Below are 21,695 nucleotides of genomic sequence, written 5' to 3' on the forward strand. Positions count from 1 at the left end.
AAAAACTTTACAATCTAAAATGGCATAGTCTCCATCTGAATGAAGAAAAAATTGAGAAGTAAGCTTGCCTTCTATATACCTTGGGATATATGTTGGAATTAAAAAACTACCAGTTATACAGTAAGTCAGTCACAGGGATGTAATGTATAGCACAGGGAATACAGTCACAAATACTATAACTTTGTATGGTAGGTAATGTATAAAAATACTGAATCACTATGTTGTACACCTGAACCTATTATAATATTGTTAAGTCAATTATACTTCAAAAAAATACTGAAAGATTCCAACTGAAAACATTTAAAATTATATATAAAATAGGAGATATAAAAGTGGTTTCTGGAGATGAAAAATAATTATTTATAACTGTATAGCTAACATAAGTTTGAAAAGTTGAATAAAGTTAATGTTTCCCCAAAAATATAACTACAGAAAGTGGCATGACAAAAAAACTTGCTGGTAACATTCTTGCTTTCTTTTTTATGTTACCAAAGAACTATCCTTCCAATAATGTTCTCAGTCCTAAGAAATTTATTAAAGTCTTTCAAATAATCACACTCAGATATTCCATGTTTCATATTCTATTCATAACCCAGAAAAAAAAGGAAAGTGAGTCAAAACATTTAACAAAGCAAACATAACCCCAGGATCGAAAATCAAATAGATAAATTATTTGAAAAATTTAATTATGTACAAAGTAACTTTCATGCAAGGTAAAATTCCTAGGTAATTAAATTCTACAAGTTCTTTGATAAATTATACGTAGAAAAGTCCCTTCTAACTTTTTACATTACATGACAGTAAAAGAACCTCTAAAGTACTATTAAGATAGTATATACTAAAAAGGAAATTGGTTGAAAAAGAAGTATGCAGTAGTGCTCGTAGATAATGAAAGTGATTTAAATGTTACCAAATGATTCACTAAAGTACCACAAATACAAACAGATAAATAATTGATACTCCATAAATGAAGAGCCCTTTGCCCAAGAATAAACCGCGTTATTCAGAAAATGACCAGAGGTGCTAAAAGTCTGCCAATGTTAATATGACTAAACAGGGTTCAATTTACAACATGCAAACAATATGGATGCTACTTCTAAGAATTTTAGAAATTTACCACATATTAAACTTTATCAGTTGAAAAAATGTAAATCTATTCCAGCTGCCTAGAAATTCATCTAATATAAGACAATTCAATGAATTGTGGGAGTTTCGGGGGAAATAAGTAATATGTTAACAGTGTAATAAATTTTTGGATTTACATCAAAGATTAAACGTATTCTCTTTTAGTAAAATGGTGTTTCTCAGGCTTGTAAAAATCTTCAGACAGGGCTTCCCTGGTGGCGCAGTGGTTGGGAGTCCGCCTGCCGATGCAGGGGACACGGGTTCGTGCCCCGGTCCAGGAGGATCCCACATGCCGCAGAGCGGCTACGCCCGTGAGCCATGGCCGCTGAGCCTGTGCGTCCGGAGCCTGTGCTCCGCAACGGGAGAGGCCACAGCAGTGAGAGGCCCGCGTACCACACACACACACACAAAAAAATCCTCAGACAAAATTCAAATTTTTATGACTAAAAAACCCTAGTTTGATTATGTCCCTAAAGTTTAATTATATATTTTATCCCCCGGTTTGAAACTCTGAAAATCTTGGACTGAGTAATTAATTTCAAAGTAGCACTCATTTTTACTTGGGGGGAAGGAGTGGTAGAAAATTCCCATTTAACCCAAGGGTAGTACAGATTACGGACTACAAGTCAATATTTTAAAGAACCACTTCCTTGAAATCTGGAGTCTGGATAATGTGAGGATAGAAGACAGGTAGGAAAAAATACAAGTAAAACTATAAAGAAAAAAATTTCAAAACTTTGGAGTATAAAACTGTACTACATATGGCATAAATTGAACCCTGCTTTATTTTAAAATAAAGCAAAAATAAAAATTAATAGAACAATTCTCACTGTTAAGTCAGAGGAAGAACTGCAACCCCAGTTTAACTGATTTTTAATAATTATTGCCCCAATGAGTTTAGAAGAAACACAGCCCAGGAGATGATTGTTTAGCATAGGAATAACAAATTAATATATACAAAATGCAATGCATTAGATAATTTTCTGGTATTGAGTTAGCATTGCAAATAGCAAGGATTAGAAACAAAATAGAAATGTCTATTTCCTACCTATATCACTGGCTACCATCTTGGAAAACTTTCTGCTTTTGATCTTCACTGAAAATAATATTTTGATACAAAATGTCAAAATCTATTCAAAGTAAACTACATGAATTAAATGTAATTAAAAGAAAATACTGTAAAATAAAGATACTATACCCTTTTCTATAAAATTATTCACTTTTTGTTGATCATCTGAATTGTGTGGTGATGAAGAACCTACACAAATGAAGACAATGGAAGGAACAGGCACATAGTCAGTCACAAACGCTCAGTTGTCACAGGGAAAAGTACAAACAAAGTAATCTGGTAACCCTTAAAACAAGTTCCCATACTACTGGCCAGAAGAAAATATCATGTATATAGTTAATAATAATTCTTACAATATTACAGTAAGAACAGCAATCAGTAGTGCATTATCTTTCGTCGACCAATCTCTAGTATGTATAAATATTAACCCTAATGTATAATAATTTTTCCAAAAGTTACAACCATTTGGCAAAATCTTGGTATATATTATAAGTTAGAGAACAGATAAAGAAAAATATAAGAAGTTATCTGTTTCTGAAAGAAAACATAAAAATTCTTGATATTAGTTAACCGAATAAGGTTTATCTAGTAGCACTTAGAGTCCTGTATAAGTACTATACTGGTAAAGTTTATTTTAGAGTTAGCTTTCTAGATACAAACTTTAAAATCATATATAAATTCTACTAGTACCATAGAGGTCTTTAAAATACTGAGGATGAAACTTATAATTTTAGATATGTTCAAATATTTACTTAAATTTAATGAGGTAAGAAATATTTTATTTCAACTGTGACTTTCAATACGTTTATCTAATATTTTTATAATTAAGATTTTAGTCCTTTTTCCTTAAAAAGATGTTCCTAATTTTCATTGTATTTCTTTAATTTCTAACACAAACTTTTTATTATAAAGGGAATCCTAAGTAGTATTCTAGTTGACTTTATTATTAGAGTCAAACTACCTATCTTTGTAACACATTTCAAATGATATCTCACCCATTAAAGTTTTCACCATCTCTCCAGCTATAAATCACCTCCCCTTCTTTGAATTCCTGTAAAAGTTCACCTGTTACTTCTCTTATGTTAATCACTTAATGCCTTATATTTTAAGTTTACATACACCTGACCTTTCCCACTGAACTGAACTGAGAAGCTGGGACTCTGTGATTGATATTTGCATCTCTTTTGGACTCAGTGGAGTGCTCTTCATGTAGGAATCTCTAAGTAAACATTTGCTGAACGAATATAGCTTTTCTGCTAGAAGTGACTATCTAGAACATAACTGGAAGTAAATAAAATGGTTTTTCTATGCTGATTCCTTTTTTTATCACAGTGAAACTACTGAGCCTTCACAAATAAGGTCAAAATTTGACCTTCCCCCACAAAATCGTACTTTCTTTCTGTGGCCAGGTGGAAAACATCCTTGAAGTCTCTTCTCAGACCAAGTAAAGCCTGTCAACATTGGCAGGATCCGATTACTTCTAAAACAGTCTTATAAAAATTGCTCTTTTAAAACTATGTTATTTTTGCTAAATAGCATTTATAGATCCTCATAAATCCTATATCAAAAAATTTGACATAAGTAACACTGAGCTCAGCAACATTTTCAGGAATAGAAATAGGGTACACTCCTTTTTCCCATAATATAATTCAGATTTAAAGAAGATAATGGTTATGAGAAGATGTTACATATACTTTAAAATATTATTCATCTCTGATACTACATAACCACATGGATGTACAAATATTTATTAACACTTGTTTTATTTGATATATTTCATATCAGACTAATAGCAAGATAGCATATCTGAACACGAATATAAAATTATAAAAATGCCCAGTATTTCTAACATAAAAATAGGCAACATAAGCTGTAAATTTGAATAAAAGAAGCAGATATATTTTTCCCTGAACTGAAAATGCCTACTACCAGTTGTCATAACTTCTGTGACAGCTCATGAAGAAGTTCCAAAAATGTTTTTAGCATTTCCTACTTGAATATATTTTAAAATTTAGATTAAATAAACACATGAAAATACACACAGCTTTTGTTTTTTTCTAGGGTACACAGAAACTCCTGAGGGCACCATCTCATGGTATGTGGCCTTGGGTTTTCTTCAATTTGAAACGTATATATCCATATACACACATACATACATACATACACACACACATAAATTTTGGAAGCAGCAATAAAATATATCCCAACATTAGAGAAGTGCTCAGTGAAGCAATATGAATTCTTGGAAATAAAGATCAAATGAAGACGGCAGAAATAATTTTCTATGTTAATTCAGGATGGCAGAATTAATTTTCTATTTCAGAGAGATTGTTGGTTTATTTAAAGATAAATGGAAAGGGAAAACTATATTCATAACTTGAATTTTCTCAGGATGATTTTTGAATAGAGCTTTGATATCAGTTGGCTAAACTGTTCAGATCACAAATCTTGATTACGGGCTTTAAAAGCTTTTCAGAAAAGTTTCTCTTCAATTATACGTATTATTTCAAATGAACATATTGGTTTTGATAAAGGGCATATGGTTACTTTTCATTTTTATAATAGAGGTCCTCTTCTTAGTATGTATTAGGAATTCAGTTGAACTCCCAACCCACTTTTTATACATTTCTTCTCTCATAAACACAAACATTGCTTTCTAGCAACTATTTCCAGAGCTTTATTTTAGTTTCTATGGTAGTTCTTAGTATTTATGCATGACTGACATCCATCTCCCGGTATATGAAACATGTTTTAGGTACAACTATTGTCTACCAAAGTGTGGTCTGTTTTTTGTAAAAGCAGTCTTTTCTGATATGCATGAATGAATATAACTCTTCAGATAACTCTTCGCTCTTTCAGAGCATAATCAAAGACTAAACTAAATAAACTAAGAGGTTATATCTAAAGATGAGAATTTGTGATTTATCAATGATTTCTGAGGTCACAATTTTTACTTTGTATTTAAAATTCACCTAAAAGGATGCCTGGCGTCATACATATTTCTGCACGTTAAAACTATATTTTCTTTTCATGTGAACCAAAGAGCACAGTATATTTGAAAATGTTGAATGATGTCTGAGTTTCTCTGGTACAAGAGAGAATCTGGAGGGTTTTTACCAGTATGCATCTTTCATATTTATCTATTGAATAATTATACTGAAGTGTACTTACATATTTATCTACAATTACCTCTCGTTGGGTTATCCCAAATTGCTAGAAATATACACCTATTAAAGTCTGACTTAGGGTGAAAAGGAGTATTAATTTATTTGGGCTGAATCTTGTTAAAACACATTTGATAGTCATTTAATATATTGAAAGACAATATATCACATGTCCAAGTTATCAAATGTGGCCTATAGTCTTAACATATTGACAAGTGCATTCATATGGCCTTTAGGGAAGGTGAGAACATCAGAACAGTACTGTATATGGTTGGAGGAAGAACAGTAATAATTAAGAGATATTATAATTCTAAATCATATTCAGAAATAATTCTAGTCCTGTGAGATGGGAAGTACGTATTGCTCCATATTACTTCTTCAATGTTATTCTACCAACGTTCAGGCTTAATATTAGGTGCTAATGATAGGAGTGATTCCTGTATTCCATATGTTTTATGGGTGTAATGAGTGTACTTAAATATGAAATTTGAATATTAAGAAAACCAGAAGGTGCATATATTTTAAGAAAAGAAATGATTAACTTGAGCAATATCAGGAAAATGCAATTTTAAAAAGAAAACCTCACAAAAGTTCTATTGGTCCTAGATCTAACAGAATGGTAAACTGAAATATGAGGGAGTAAAGTAAAATGTACCTCTCAATTTTCCCCATTCTTAAAATTATTTCTGATGTAGAATTACCTACGCAAGGATCAAAATCTGTCTAAGAACAGTGTTACTTTCTGTTAAGAACAATCTTTCCAGTAGAAAGCTGATGAAAATTCCCAGCCAGAATGATTTAAGAAATCTGTCAGTTAAAATTATGAAGTTAACCTTATTAAATTTTAGCAAAGTTTCAATCCACTAAAAAAGATAGTGAATTCAGGATCCTCTTAATTGTACGGGGACTCAAAAAGTAATGTTACTCTGAAATATTAATACATAGGTTACATAAGACTAATATACGGATAAGAAAGGACAAATGCTTTAATACAGCTATGAAACTATATCTCGTATTACTTTGATCAAAATCAAATGTAACTAGTCTACAATTATTCTAACTGTCCACAGTCACCATTAGATAAGTGTTAAAAATCTTTCATAACATTTAGGTGAACATTATTCATGTATTAGAGCACTATTCTACCAGATGACTCCAGGCATGCTGACAGCAAAGACAAAAACTGTAGATGACGAAAACTTTGATCCAATGGTAAGAAGTAAAATACATTTTCCCAAAAAAGTGTAAATATTAGAAGCTAAGTAAACAGTTACATGACTCTTAACAGGTAGTAGCTGTAGATTTTTATCTAATGCATTTCTTTTCACTTAATGAGAATGCAAAGAATAGTTATGATTTTAAGAATAAATATGTGACACAGAAGTTCCCTGTAGGTGTGTTTTAAACGCTTATCTGTACAAATTTGACAAGCTGCATTTTTTGTAGAATTATAATTATTAATAAAATAAAAAGCAAATTACCAGAAGTTGGAGATTTGCAGCGATCTTCTGGAGCTACAGTCCCTTCACTAATATCGCACAGACCTGCTAAAAGACAAAACCAAAACCAAATCACACCACAAGTTTATGTAAGTGCAGTTTTACCTCCTATTTACAGTATGTATTTAATGACAGTCCATTAAAAAAAAAAAACCCAGCAGGTTAGCAGACTATGCTGGCATTGATACTATGCTCATTAGTTTTGAGATCAGAATATAGGAGTATTCTGATATTAAAACACCTCAAACTAACACAGCAGTCATCAGTTAAACAAATAAGAAACAATTTCCAAAAGAGATAATTTGCTATTTTTCAGGGACATTAGACATAACACAGGATTTTGTTTAAAGTCGGCAATTTGAGGGCATATGACGTACATTCTTCTTATTGGATTTCACTTGAAGGAGAATAAATACTTGGTAATAAATTTGGTGACTTTTACATCATAAGGACTCTCAACTCAAACCCCAAAGTGGTTTCCCCTAAGTATATCTCAAGTACCTCCCTTAAATATCACTGAATAATAATTAAGAAAATATTGTGTGCTTCCAAGTTTGCAATATTTAAAATACAAGCATACCTTGTTTTACTGCACTTTTCACTTTGCTTGTATTGCATTTTTTTTACAAATTGAAGGCTGTGGCAACCCTGCACTGAGAAAGCCTACAGCACCATTGTTTTCAACAGCGTTTACTCACTTCGTGTCTCTATGTCACATCCCAGTAATTCTCATAATAATAATAAAAAAAAGTCTGAAATATTACATTTGTTACGGTGATCTGTGATCGGTGATCTCTGATGTTACTATTTTAATTGTTTTGGGGCACCATGAACCACGCTCATGTAAGATAGCAAACTCAGTTGATAAATGTTGTGTTCTGACTGCTCCACTGACCCGCCCTTCTCCCATTCCTCTCCCTCTCCTAAGGCCTCCCTATTCCCTGAGACATAATATTGAAAGTAGATCAGTTGATAACCCTACAGTGACCTCTAAGTGTTCAAGTGAAAGGAAGAGTCAGTCAGTTGCTCCCCTTGCTCTTTAAATCCAAAATGAGAAATAATTAAGCTTGGTGAGGAAGGCATGTTAAAAGCCCAGACAGGCTCAAAGCTAGGCCTCTTGAGCCAAATAGTTAGCCAAGTTGTGACTGCAAAGGAAAAGTTCTTGAAGGAAGTTAGACGTGCTACGCCAGTGAACACATGCATGATAAAGTGAAACAGCCTTAGTGCTGATATGGAGAAAGTTTCAGTGGTTTGGATAGAAGATCAAATCAGCCACCACATTCCCTTAATCCAAAACCTAATCCAGAGGAAGGTCCTAACTCTCTTCATTTCTATGAAGACTGAGAGAGGTGGGGAAGCTGCAGAAAAGTTTGAAGCTGGCAGAGGTTGGTTCATGACGTTTAAGGAAAGAAGCCCTCTCCATAACATAAAAGGGCAGAGTGAAGCAGCAAGGGCTGATGTAGAAGCTGCAGCAAGTTATCCAGAAGATCCAGTAAGATAATTAATGAGGGTGGCTATACCAGACAATAGATTTTCAATGTAACTGAAACAGCCTTCTGTTGGAAGATGCCATCTAGGACGTGCATAGCTAGAGAGGAGAAGTTAATGCCTGGCTTCAAAGCTTCAAAGGACAGGATGACTCTCTTGTTAGGGGTTATGCAGCTGGTGACTTGAAATTGAAGCCAATGCTCATTTCCATTCTGAAGAATCCTAGGAACCTTAAGAATTATGTTAAATCTACTCTGCCTATGCTCTATACATGGAACAACAAAGCCTGAATGACAATACTTCTGTTTATAACATGGCTTATGAAATCTTTTAAGCCCACTGTTGAGAGCTACTGTTCAGAAAAAAAGATTCCTTTCAAAATATTACTGCTTATTGACAATGTACCTGGTTACCCAAAAGCTCTGATGGAAATGTACTATGAGATTAATGTTGCTTTCATGGCTGCCAACACAACATCCGTTCTGCAGCTCATGGATCAAGGAGTAATTTCAACTTTCACATTTTATTATATTTCTTAAATAATATTATATATTTAAAAAATATATACTATATATATATACATACATTTTACATATATTTCTGTCATGTTGTAAGGCTATAGCTGCCATAGATAGCGATTCCTCTGATGGATCTGAGCAAAGTCAATTGAAAACCATATGGAAAGGATTCACCATTCTAGATACCATTAAGAACATTTGTGATTTCATGGGAAGAGGTTGAAATACCAACATTAACAGGAATTTGGAAGAAGCTGATTCCAACCCTCATGTTTGACTTTGAGAAGTTCAAGACTTTAGTGGAGGTAACTGCAGATGTGGTGGAAACAGCACGAGAACTAGAATTAGAAAGGGAGTCCGAAGATGGGACCGAATTGCTACAATCTCAGGATAAAACTTTAACAGATGAGGAGCTGCTTCTTATGGATGAACAAAGAAACTGGTTTCTTGAGATGAAATCTACCCCTGGTGAAGATGCTGGGAAGATTGTTGAAATGAGAACAAAGGATTTAGAATATTACCTAAAGTTAGTTGATAAAGTAGCGGCAGGGTTTGAGAGGGTTCGATTGTGAGTAAAATTGTGACAGGAAGAGCCAATCGATGCAGCACACGTCACTGTTGTCTTATTTTAAGAAGTTACCATACCCACCCCAGCCTTCGGCAGCCACTGCCCTGACCAATCAGCAGCCTTTGACACTGAGGCAAGACCCTCCACCAGCAGAAAGGTTATGACCTGCTAAAAGCTCAGATAATGGTTTGTTAGATTTTTTTAGCAATGAAGTATTTTAAAATCAAGGTCTGTACATTGTGTTTTTTTAGACATAATGCTACTGCACACTTAACAGACTACAGTATAGTGTAAACATAACTTTTATATGCACTGGAAAACCAAAAAATACATGTGACTCGCTCTATTGCCACATTTGCTTTAATGTGGTGGTCTGGAACTGAACCTCCAATATCTCAGATGTATGCCTGTACTGCACATTACTTTTCTTCTAGGGCTATAACTCTTAAAAACTATACTATCACATTTTTAAAAGAGCTCTAAAGAAATACTTTCTTTTCTCAGATATATATGAATCATATAAAACTAATCTATCTTGTAGGATGGCCTCAATTCTTAGGAGAAATCCTAGCAAGGTATTTTACACTATAGACAAAAACTATAAGACATGGCAAAATGCCAAGTAAACAATATGGAAATTAATTTGCTTGGAGATAGAAATGAAAAGAATTCTTCCAAAGTATTTAAAAATTACAAATAAACACACACCAGGAGCTTGGGATAGCTGGGCAACAGACAAGAGGCTGCATGACTAGGCCTCAGAAGTTGTCGGGTCTGATATCGACATATGTGCACATATGACCAGTATCTGCTTTTCTATTCCTCTGGTAAAATTCATGACGTCACAACCTCTACAGTCCCTAAGAAAGCTCTTACAGTAACATTTAGAGAACACTGAGTACTGAATTGGGTTTATGAGGAGTGTTTTCTATTTTGAACTATATATTATTTGTCTTCATTGGATAGGAAGCTTTTGAATGACAACAAGTAGTTTTTTTCTTTTTTTTTCAACTTTCATCACACTAAAGATTTTGGAAAAAAATAATAAAACTAGTCTTTACAGTTCTAAGATGACATATGTAATTACAGGTATGCATTTATTAATCTCTGACAAAATATCTGTATATATAAATAAACTTTTTCTTGATAAAACACTAAGATAGCAGGTGTTTAAACAGTAGTGATATATAGAAACAATCTAAGTGTCCACTGGTGGATGCACGGACGAAAAAATGAGTTATACATATACAATGGAATATTATTCAGTCATAAAAATGAATGAAATTTTGTCATTTGTGACAATGTGGATGGACCTTGAGGGCATTATGCTCAATGAAGTAAGTCAGGCAGAGAAAGACAAATACCATATAATTTCACTTATATGTGGAATCTAAAAAGATGGATGGTTGCCAGAGGTGGCAGGGGATGGGAGGAGAAATGGGTGAAGGGGGTCAAAAGGTAGAAACATCCAGTTATAAAATAAATAAGCTATGCAGATGTAATGAATACCATGATGACCACAGTTAATAACACTGTATTGCATATTTCAAAGTTGCTAAGAGAGTAGATCTTAAAAGTTCTTATCACAAGAAAAAAATTTTTTTAAACTACGTAAGGTGACAGTTGTTAACTAGACTTACCGTGGCAATCATTCTGCACTGTATACAAATATCAAATCATCATATTGTATACCTGAGACTAATATAACATTACATGTCAATCATACCTCAATTAAGTAAATAAATAAATAGTAGTGATTATATAGTCCAGTATTACAATGAGCCTGGTACTAAGTAAATTTTGAAATTTAAAGCCTTTGGTATTTTGTCAACGGCTATTAAACTCTATAAAAATGTAGTATGAGATATAATTCCCATTCTTAAAATAGCCTAGGAAGAAACATTTAAGAAGCTAAATTAAAGAGTGTGATAGTGATAATTTAATTTAGATATTAAATTACTGAGTGAGCTAAAAACCCCTTCCGTGCCTTCTGTCTGACTTAGGGTAAAAGCCGAAGTCCAGCTCCACGTGACTGGTTGATGTATATGATCCTATGGTATATGACTGTGGTATATATTATGTGGCTATGGTGTATCCTCTCTGACTTTATTTCCTCTCCTTCCACGTACTTCCCCATCTCCCTTACTCTCCCTACTTCAGCCACACTTACCGTTCACTGTAACCTTGAACTCACCAGTTACACTGCTTCTGAGCCACTGTACTTGCTCTTCTCTGCTTGAAATGTTCTCTCTACAGACATCGTCACGGAAAACAGCTGTCTCCTTTAAATTTTTGCTCAAGATATTTTATTTAGAATGTAACACCCTTGTCACTGATATTTCAAATGCCCTTCATTTAATTATTTTTCCCTTTGGCACTATTATGCAACTTACTGTACATTAGCTATCTTTTAAAACTTCTGTCTTTTCCAGTATAATGTGAGTTCTATGAGGACAGAGATTTTTGTCTGTTTTATTACCTGTAACAGTGCATAGCACATAGTAGGTGCTCAATAAATATTTGTTGAATAACTGAATGAATATATATGAAAGGATTTCATAGCATATAATCTAATCCATTTTCTCTGTTGCTGCCAGAATCCCTTCAAGCAATATTCCTAGCAATACAGTTATCTAGGTTTTGCCCAAATGTATCCCAACCCAATTAGCTAGCTGGTAATAAACGACAATTACAAAGTTCTTGACACATTTAACTCTCACTGAAGCGAATGAGGTAGACAGCATTATCCTCATTTTACAGAAGAAGAAACTGAGGCACTGAGTGTTTCAGGTATCTTATTCAGTGACAAACAATTACGTCTAGAGACAGTCAATTTCATTGTCATTGTAATAGATATTTTACTGGCCAGAAGTTCTTGAGTACATTTGGGCCCCAAATTGTTTTCTCTATAGCCTGCTTTAAAAAGAGGAAGAAATACAATATAAATGGATAACTTAAAATCTTCTGTATCTCTCACACTAGTACATTCAGCAGTTATGTCATATTATTGGCATACCTTAAGTTGTGGTAACAGAACAACCACTTGAACGCCACCAATATTCCAGTCACAAGATGAGGCACATTACATATGCCCTTTCACTTAATAACTACACTAACTTTATGAGGTGATCACCCCCATTTTGAGGACTCTGAGCCTCAGAGTAGCATCTTCTCTAATATAACACACATAAAAAGAGGGCTGAGATTTAACACAAATCTGCCTAAACTAACAACGAAACCTCCAAGCATGTTCACATGAACTGCCTGAGCCAGTTTTTTGTTCTGTATACATGTAAGTATCTTTATAATCTAAACACAGGACTTAACATTTATTGCTGATAAACTTCATTTCCCTGGTTTAAGCTTATGATTTCTACCTATAATTACCTTTGGGGTTTTTATTCTGCCATCAAATGTATTAGTTATCCTTTAAACAGCAAAAATAAGCACACCTTCTCTTTCAATTGTTTAAACAGGAAGTTTAATTAACTACTTAAAATGTTCAACAAAGCATAATCATATGTTATTCAGTATTACGTATCCACTAACTGAGGCACACTACATCAAATTAGTATCAGGCCACAAACCGACCCACTAGGTACCATGCTTTAATCCAGGAGTTGGCAAATGTTTTCTGTGAAGGTCCAGATTGGGTTTTGGGGCCCATTTGTCGTAACTACTCAGCTCTAATATTGAAGCACAAAAGCAGCCATAGATAACACCTAAGCGAATTAGCATGGTGCTGCTCTAATAAAACTGTACTTCAAAAACAGGCAGTGGGCCATGGGCCAGATTTGGCCCGCAGACTGTAGTTTGCTGACTCCTGATTTAATCTTGCAACCATCAAATTGAACTAGGTATTTAGGTCACTTCCACCTGTCTGGTTCACAAAAGTATCATGGAATTCTTTATCAAATACCCAATTAACTTCAGGAAATATTATGTCAACAGGCTGCCATGAACTATCAATGTAGCTACCAGATTAAAAAAGTAATGCTGATTTTGGAACAACTTACTTTTAGTGAATTCCTGCTGACTTCTATTATTATCTCTATTTTCAATATGCATGTAAGGCATCAACTACTTAGCAAATCATTCTAGAACTCTGACTGACTTGTAAATCAAATTTACTGATTTGTAAAATATTTGACCTTCATCAATTGGGGGTACCATTTACAAATTTTCTTTACAAATTCTCTTGATATCTTTTCATTATTGCTTGGTTTGCCTTATTTGCAAAATGTGGCTTAAACTTTAATTTCTCTTTATTATTTTTAATAATTTCCAGAGAGAAAAATCATTCTTAATGGAGAGTTGAGAAACAAAGTGATTTAGTTCTATACTCTATTTTTCAACTATCATTGCAAATCATCCTTAAAGTGGTATCCTAATCCTTCCTTAACTATATTTTCACTGTAACCAAACATTTTGCTGTATTTCTCATTTTGGGGAATTCAGCCTTAATTCAACACAGTACTTACTGGTCTATGCAACATTTTTATCCATCCTTGACTGTATCCCTTATTTCTTATATAGTCTCTTTCATTTCTTATAAGAAACACAAAGACAGAAATTTCAACTAGTACTACTGGGCTATTTCTCTTTTACTGTCTTATCGAAAATATTGACGACTTGACAGTAACTGCAATTGTAGAGCCCAAAACTTCATTTTTAGAGCCTCCTCTCTATAACTTTTGAAAATATCTTTCCTAAAGTCTAGATACAGCTTTGTGCATCTAATTTCCTTCTTTATTAAATTCTATATTTATCTATTTCCAAGCCTAAGTAAGCACTTTTTCTCATGTGTCTATTACTTTCACATCATTAGACATTATATTCAGAATAGAAATTTCCTTTTTGTGTCCTTCACTGAGTGAAAAAGTGGCCAACAAACCAAGGCGTATATTATCACGTTTCACTCTTAACAGAATTAAGACTATCGGCAGATATATATATATATATACGTAGTTGAAATACTTTATCACTACCTGTCCCTGTGACAGTTTCATAATTTTTATTATGAAAATACTGTAGATATTTTATACAGCTATAAAATATATAAACTTAAACAGTAACATTTTATCTTATAACATAATTTGAGTGCCATCTTATTCTTTATGAAAATATATTAGCACCTATTAGTAGAAAAAAAACAAATCTCTCCATCCATACTGATCTATTACAAAAGATAGAAGGACAATTTCATGGTACTTGGGCTACACTTCAAGAACGTATTATAAAATATACACTTTAGCAAAAATATCATTTTCGTATCAATGCAATTAAAGAATTTTAGTACCAATTATTCTACATTTGATTTTATTTGAAATATAAATATTTTAGAAGGCACAAATATTCTTAAAATGTTAAAGTGTGTTTTAAAATAACGTTCTTTTAATTTTTATTTAAAACATAATCCTAAATATTGTTCAAGTGAGCATAACAACCATAAGTAAATATCTTAAACCGATGATGAAAACTCAAGTAGTTCTCTTGTGCCTAAACATGTAACTCTTCAATACAAGATGAAGCAAATAATAAAATGAATAATATTGTAAGCTTTACTACAGAATAAAGTAGCATGCAATGGAATTCAAGAAAAAAAATTTAAAATCACACGGTAGAACTGATCTCTATCCTTGGATGAATTTAGGTATTTAATTTCCAGTAATTTTATGTAAACTATGATGAGGTACCAACAAGAAAAGAAATTAATTAATTTCAGGAGTAATAAAACTTTTACTACTCCTCTATCAAGACAATGTTTAACTTTCTGACACTAAATGTTAGTTCCTTCGCTTTATAAAGAAACTGGATTGTGACACAAACATTTCAACAGCTGTTTTCATATACATATTATGAGATGAATTTAAATAGTGAGTATATTATTTTAGATATAGGATGCTTTAATAGGCTCTTCTAAAAATAACTGAGAAAAAATAATTTTACAGACAAAATACACTGTCATGACTTTACCGACATGGAATAAATAACTTACTTAAAAAAGAAGAACGGAGTTTTTTCACAGATTCAGAATATAAGCTAGAAATGCTGCACATGCAAGAAGTCACAATCAGCATACCTTAGTGAAGCAATGAAAAGCAGAAGAAAAAAAAAGGAGACAAAGATACTAGAATGGTATGGTTGGGACAACGATTTCTGCTGACGGTAACACATGACAAAATGATCACACAAACAAAAACAGAAAAAAATATTCAACTATCACCAAAATGATAGTAAGGTCTACATCCCATCACCTTTTTCTTTTCTTCTCTCATGAATTATGAGAAGTATTTAGTATCAGCTAATAATGTCCTGAAAGCAACTGAGAAATGAATCTCAGAAAGAATTTTAATTCAGAGAGATTGAGTTAGGAAGTATAGATCAGAGCTTCCCGATGGCATTCTGCAAATGGGTTAGGTTAAGTCTGCCCCAGATGCAGTTCCCCTCAATCCCTGGTCCAGCTGGGCAGGTCCTGGGGAGTCTGGAGCCCAGAGGCCAGTTACTGCTAGAGGCCTCATTAATATATCCCTATATGCCAGAGATCCAATGCCATTTTCTGTGTGTGCCATGAGGTTTGGAAAAAAAAAAGGTGAGGAGTACTATTATAAACAGCTAACTATACATGTGTTCCATGAGGAATTAGTATTAAAACATTTAAAATAAGACTAATTACCTAGTAAACACAAAAGAATGCTACGGAGAGAATTCTTAGTGGATCTGGGCTTGCACTGAATCAAAGCTATCAGAGAACGCTGTATTTCATAGAGTTCAAATTCACTTTTGCATCTACATTTTTTTTTCACATGGGAAATGATTCCTTTGAATTAAATAGTCAAAACAATAAACTGTTCGTCTCGCAATAAAAGGGACAGAACTGTGAAATTAACTTTTGTTCTGTAATAATGGGATGAATTTTCCTGTCATTATAATTTAGCTAAAGAAGTCTGAAACTGTGGTTCTTTCCCAATGTTAAATAAAATCCTAGAATATTAAAAACAAAAGCATAAGCTAATAACAACACAAAACAAAAAGGCAGGCTGATACATTTTATACAAACAGATGAAATCAGACAAGCTATCTACCCAATGGAAGTACTTATATTCACAGAAGTAACTCAGCATTTATGGAAATCCTAAAGCTCAGGACTTTTTTCTTCTTACCTCCTGAAGGCTGTCGAGATTTACGAGGAGATCGGGGTTCTCTCCGATAAGGATCACTGGAGCCGCATAATTCAATAGTGCCCAGGTTGAGGAGTACTGCTTTCTGGAGGTAGTCGACCATTGCAATGCCACTACAATTGCCAAAAACTACCCTAGGAATAGGGAAAGAGCAAATATTTTAGCACAGATAAACAGCTACAAGAAAACATACTGCAGTCTACAGGGCTAAAAAATCATGATGGGTCTTTAAGAAAATTCCTTTTGAAACAAAACACTATTACAGCCATGCAAATACAGGTTACATACGCCTTCTGATGGAACTGTGCAGATTTTCTGTAGATATTAATGATTACAAATTAATATAGAATAAATTTGGCATAGGAGTTGGAACTCAACCAGGGACATAAATCTCCACACTAGGCAATATGACATCTAGTTTTCGGACTTAGGGGTATTTTGAATGCCTCAGGGGAAGACATTCCCTTGCACTAGGGAAGTAGGGGATTATACCTTTGGAAAAGTTTTGGTAATCCCTATAGTCAAGAATAACAAGTAGAAAGCATAAATCTTGGGGGCCTCCCTTTGGACTATTCCAAATACCTTCTCAATTATGAGTCGGGAAGTACAAACCAACTATGAACAAAGCAACTATGAATAAAGGAATTTTATTCTTTTAAGATCCCTTAAGCCAGGAATCGAAAGCTAAAATATATAGAGGGGCTATATAAGTAAGTAAACGGGCCAACTAAGGACCGTAGTGAACTGGAGAGTGGACAGCCCACCTAAAGAGGGGAAGCTTCAACCCAGTTCCTCCTGACTACTGCCGAACAGAAATGGAGACATGGGCCAGATAATCAAAGTTTTCAATTAAAGCTCTAAATATGGATTTTCACATTAAATAGTCTTGGCAACTAGTTCAAATTTAAAAAATACACAAAAAAGGCTAAACAAAATACATCTGTGAGCCCAATGGGGACTGTGATCAACTGATTTGCAATTTCCTTTGAAACATCCTATTGGTTCCTTTTCTTATTCCCTGTTTCTCTTATGGCTGTGGGCAGTAAAATATTAAAAAGGGGAACGTTTGTGTTCTTACATGGTGGGGCCCAAATAAAAGACATTAGAGAATACTATCTCAGACTACAGCCAGTCTTAGCTGGGTGCACAACTGCAAGAGATAGAGTAGGTGGTAGTAGCTATAAGGAGGAAGAAGAAAGATGAATGAGTCCCTAGGGCTAGAATCAAGGGAAGGAGACAGTGACCTACACATAATAAATAGCTCTAGACTGAACAGTTAGCATGTGGTTTCTCTTATAGCACAATGTTGATTTTTACTATTTACAACAGCCAGGACATGGGAGCAACCTAAGTGTCCATTGACAGATGAATGGATAAAGAAGATGTGTCACATATATACAATGGAATATTACTCAGCCATAAAAAGAAACGAAATTGAGTTATTTGGTGTGAGGTGGATGGACCTAGAGACTGTCATACAGAGTGAAGTAAGTCAACAAGAGAAAAACAAATACTGTATGCTAACACGTATATATGGAATCTAAAAAAAAAAGAAAAAGAATGGTTCTGAAGAACCTAGGGGCAGGACAGGAATAAAGACGCAGACGTAGAGAATGGACTTGAGGACACGGGGAGGGGGAAGGGTAAGCTGGGACGAAGTGAGAGGGTGACATAGATATATATACACTACCAAATGTAAAAGAGATAGCTAGTGGGAAGCAGCCGCATAGCACAGGGAGATCAGCTCGGTGCTTTGTGACCACCTAGAGGGGTGGGATAGGGAGGGTGGGAGGGGGATGTGAGAGGGAAGAGAAATGGGGATATATGTATATGTTTAGCTGATTCACTTTGTTATACAGCAGAAATTACACACCATTGTAAAGCAGTTATACTCCAATAAAGATGTTAAAAAAAAAAAAAAGACCCAACACAGCCAAAAATAAATAAATAAATAAATTTATTTATTAAAAAATAAATCAATCTATCCTATTATAATGGAAAGTATGTACTACTAACACTATATACTTGAAGGCATGAATTGATAAATAAAAATACACCTGTAGTATAGATGAATACTTTACTTAACTATTACTATGCCTTTACAATTTACACAAGTTAACTATGGAAGGAGAAAGAACAAATTATACAGCTATGCTTCAACATTTATAGAATCAATTTAGAACATAGTCTTCTGGGTTGATGTTGTTAGACCTTCATTATACCAAACATTAACAAGGAAATTATTTCTCAGAGTACTTCCAGGAGAGGATAGATTCACTGGTCCATAAGATATTTAACTTTAAATCAGGAAGCAGTATAAGCATATCCAGAGTAAATTATTCAAAACAGAACTATGTTCCAAATAAACACTGAGTTTGGTCTGAAATTAAAGTTATACAACATCTTTTTAAGTGATACTATAATAAAGATCATTCCATTTTTAAAAATATAAAAATGCATGGAATACGATGAAGAGACGGAGAAACACAGAAATTATACTCACAATCCATAGGAAGAATTAACTGCCAGACTGGTTATTTGTTGCGGTGGTTCTCCACTCACCCATACCAACTGAATAACTAATTCTGTCTGATAACCTGGAGACTGCTTAAGTGGAGAATTTTTAACTCTGTAAGAAAGGAAAGCATGTTACCTGTTAACCCATCTTCAATTATCTTATTAGCCTATGTAATTATAAAGTCACGCATACATAACTATATAAAAAATAACTTTATATATAAAATTGTAAAATATAAAAAAATGTCACAATCAGAATCCTGTCCTCTATAATCATTTAGTCTAGTTGGAGATGAAACACCTAGATAAATCACAAAAATAAGAGATTATATGTAAGTTCCACATATAAACTGGGGAGGGAGGGGAGAAGGGAAGGGGGAGAAGGGGAGGAGTGGGTAGAGAGGGATGAAAGAAGAATAGGGAAGGATGGGAAGAAGAATGAAGAGAAGCAACGACTTAGGTATTAAGAGGAAAAAAATCAAGTTAGAGAAAAAAATCCAAGTTAGAAAAGTAGGCTTAAAACTTGAAAAAGGTATGGTATAACTAAATGAAAACTGGCCCAAAACATAAGGAGTTAAGGAAAAAGTATAAAAAATGTGCGCAATTTATTTTTGTTTGTATAACCACTTTTACTATTAAAAAAAAATCTTTTTTGACTTTGAGTTCGTAGTAGTTTTGATTGTAGACTCTTCCCGTAATAACTGCTGCATAGTGTTAAAAAAATTGCTTTTGCAAAAAATATGCCAACAAGATAAAGAAGTAGGAAAACCCATAGTCAAAAATTAACAAGTGTCTAAGTTTGGTCACAGTGGAAGGTGTGTGTAGTAACAGTAAAAAAAAGTCACTATAGCGAGACAGGCCAGGGCCAGACTTTCCAGGGTCTTTGAGGTCCAGCTGCAAAGGTTTGATGTTGGTAGAAAGAACTCAGGGCTCTCAAAAAGGCTTGAGTTTGAGTCTTGGTTCTGCCACTTACTAGTCGTCTTCCTGTCTAGAAGTGGGAATAATATTACCTAATCACAGTATGACAGCACTGTGAGTGCCTATGAAAGAGTTTTGCCAATGGTCAGATTATACAAAAGTAATATATTTTCATTATTAAAGTATTAAAAGCCAGTGAAGATTTATAAGAAATATTTTGGAAAGATTAACCGTAGAGGCATGCAAGACGAAGTACAATGAGACCCATGCGGAAGTTCCTGTGATCCTTGTGATGCGAAATAATAAGGTAGATTTCAAACACATGAAGTAAGTTCTCAAAAGGGCTCGTAAATTCCATTAAGGTAGACACCTTGCAGTTACTTTTAATATTCCAGCAGAGGCAGTACTCAATATTTACTGAATGAATGAATGAGCTGGAGGCTGATTAGAGATAGAGGAGGGGAGAAAAAGAAGACAGTGATTTTAAGTTCCAAAAAAGAAAAAAAGAAAGATAAAAGATGTCAAGATGAAGAGGCAGTTTTAGAGTAAGATGTGGTTAACTTTGAGGTAGGATCTTCAAGTGAACTATTCAGCAAACAGTTATACTCACTTGTACTGAGTGAGTTCATACAAAACTTATACTGGTTAAATTTGTTATAAGCATGTTAGAGGGAGTGAAGGGGGGGTGGTTTATAAATGTGAGACTTTCTAAGAAATAAAGTTACTTAGATATAATACCTTGTCATATTTGCAAACTTCAAGTGATTTTGGAAGATAAAATTTTTTTAAAATGTGAGCAATTATTTGTGACTACTTTTACTATTAAAAAAAATCTACTTTTACTTTAAAGTGAGAACGTTTTTGATTGCAAAGACTCTCTCCAGTAATTGTTCTTGCAAAACACATATAAAGCCTGGTTACTCCAACAATTCTTGGGGCTTCTGCTCCGGAGTGAGTGTATAAAGGAAGGACAGCAGGAAGTCTATTCGATGTTCAATCTCCTGACACTAAACTCAGAGAACCCTTTGGATCATTTACTTGGTGCTTCTAGTGAAGAACACCATGACACCAGACTTTTTGCTGTCCTACTTGCTAGACTCACTCTAGGTAAGAAAACAGGATGTTGTCCAAATTTCAGAGTAAACGTGAATCACCGAGGGTATCCCTAAAACAAACTGAGTTGCGGTCACATCTGCCTGTGCAAAGTCTTCCAGTTAATACACTCAGAACAGTACACTGGCTGATGCAGAAGTTTTGATTTCCCTCAGGGAAACACCCACGCTTGGCTACAGCCATCCCTCTTGAAAGACAAAAATAAAGACTGAGTAGCATTTCACCTCCACCAGAGACAGCCTCTGTTGATATAAGCACAGCCTGTAGAGTCTGAGTGTGCTATTTTCTCCCTGTATGAATTAGATAAGGTTCAAGGAAGTGTCTACCCTCCCTCTGGCATACTTAATGTGCACATTAGATTAGATTCTCAAGAGCAGAAACAGGCATTCAGGGATAATTTTAGAAGTGCATATACGGGCACATTTAAGATGTAAGTGATGAAGACACACAGAAGTCATGGAATTCTTATTTTACTTAGTTTGAAGGAACAAAAAAGTTCTAAAGCAAAAATAAGTCAAACTTGCTGAAAAATCCC

The 21,695-nt window shown here is 34.0% G+C and overlaps 1 protein-coding gene across 12 annotated transcripts in view; it reads right to left on the reverse strand.

The window, feature by feature from the left end:
- STXBP5 (syntaxin binding protein 5) overlaps window positions 1-21,695 on the reverse strand; it is a 166,670-nt gene that overhangs the window by 48,649 nt on the left and 96,326 nt on the right. For 7 of the 12 annotated variants that reach the window (XR_004476731.2, XM_033405372.2, XM_049695380.1 and 4 more), the window contains 6 exons: window positions 19,116-19,241; window positions 16,595-16,746; window positions 15,430-15,513; window positions 6,840-6,905; window positions 2,324-2,383; window positions 2,174-2,221 (listed from right to left, as the gene is read on the reverse strand). Coding sequence is in view for 11 of the 12 variants with exons in the window: in XM_033405372.2 (XP_033261263.1) it covers window positions 2,174-2,221; window positions 2,324-2,383; window positions 6,840-6,905; window positions 15,430-15,513; window positions 16,595-16,746; window positions 19,116-19,241 (536 nt within the window). In the remaining variant the exon portion in view is untranslated. The remainder of the gene's footprint in view (window positions 1-2,173; window positions 2,222-2,323; window positions 2,384-6,839; window positions 6,906-15,429; window positions 15,514-16,594; window positions 16,747-19,115; window positions 19,242-21,695) is intronic. The other 5 variants (XM_004263735.4, XM_033405381.2, XM_033405409.2 and 2 more) reach the window with 5 other exon arrangements.

Source organism: Orcinus orca, chromosome 12 (genome assembly GCF_937001465.1).
Source record: "Orcinus orca chromosome 12, mOrcOrc1.1, whole genome shotgun sequence".
NCBI classification, from domain to species: Eukaryota; Metazoa; Chordata; class Mammalia; order Artiodactyla; family Delphinidae; genus Orcinus; species Orcinus orca.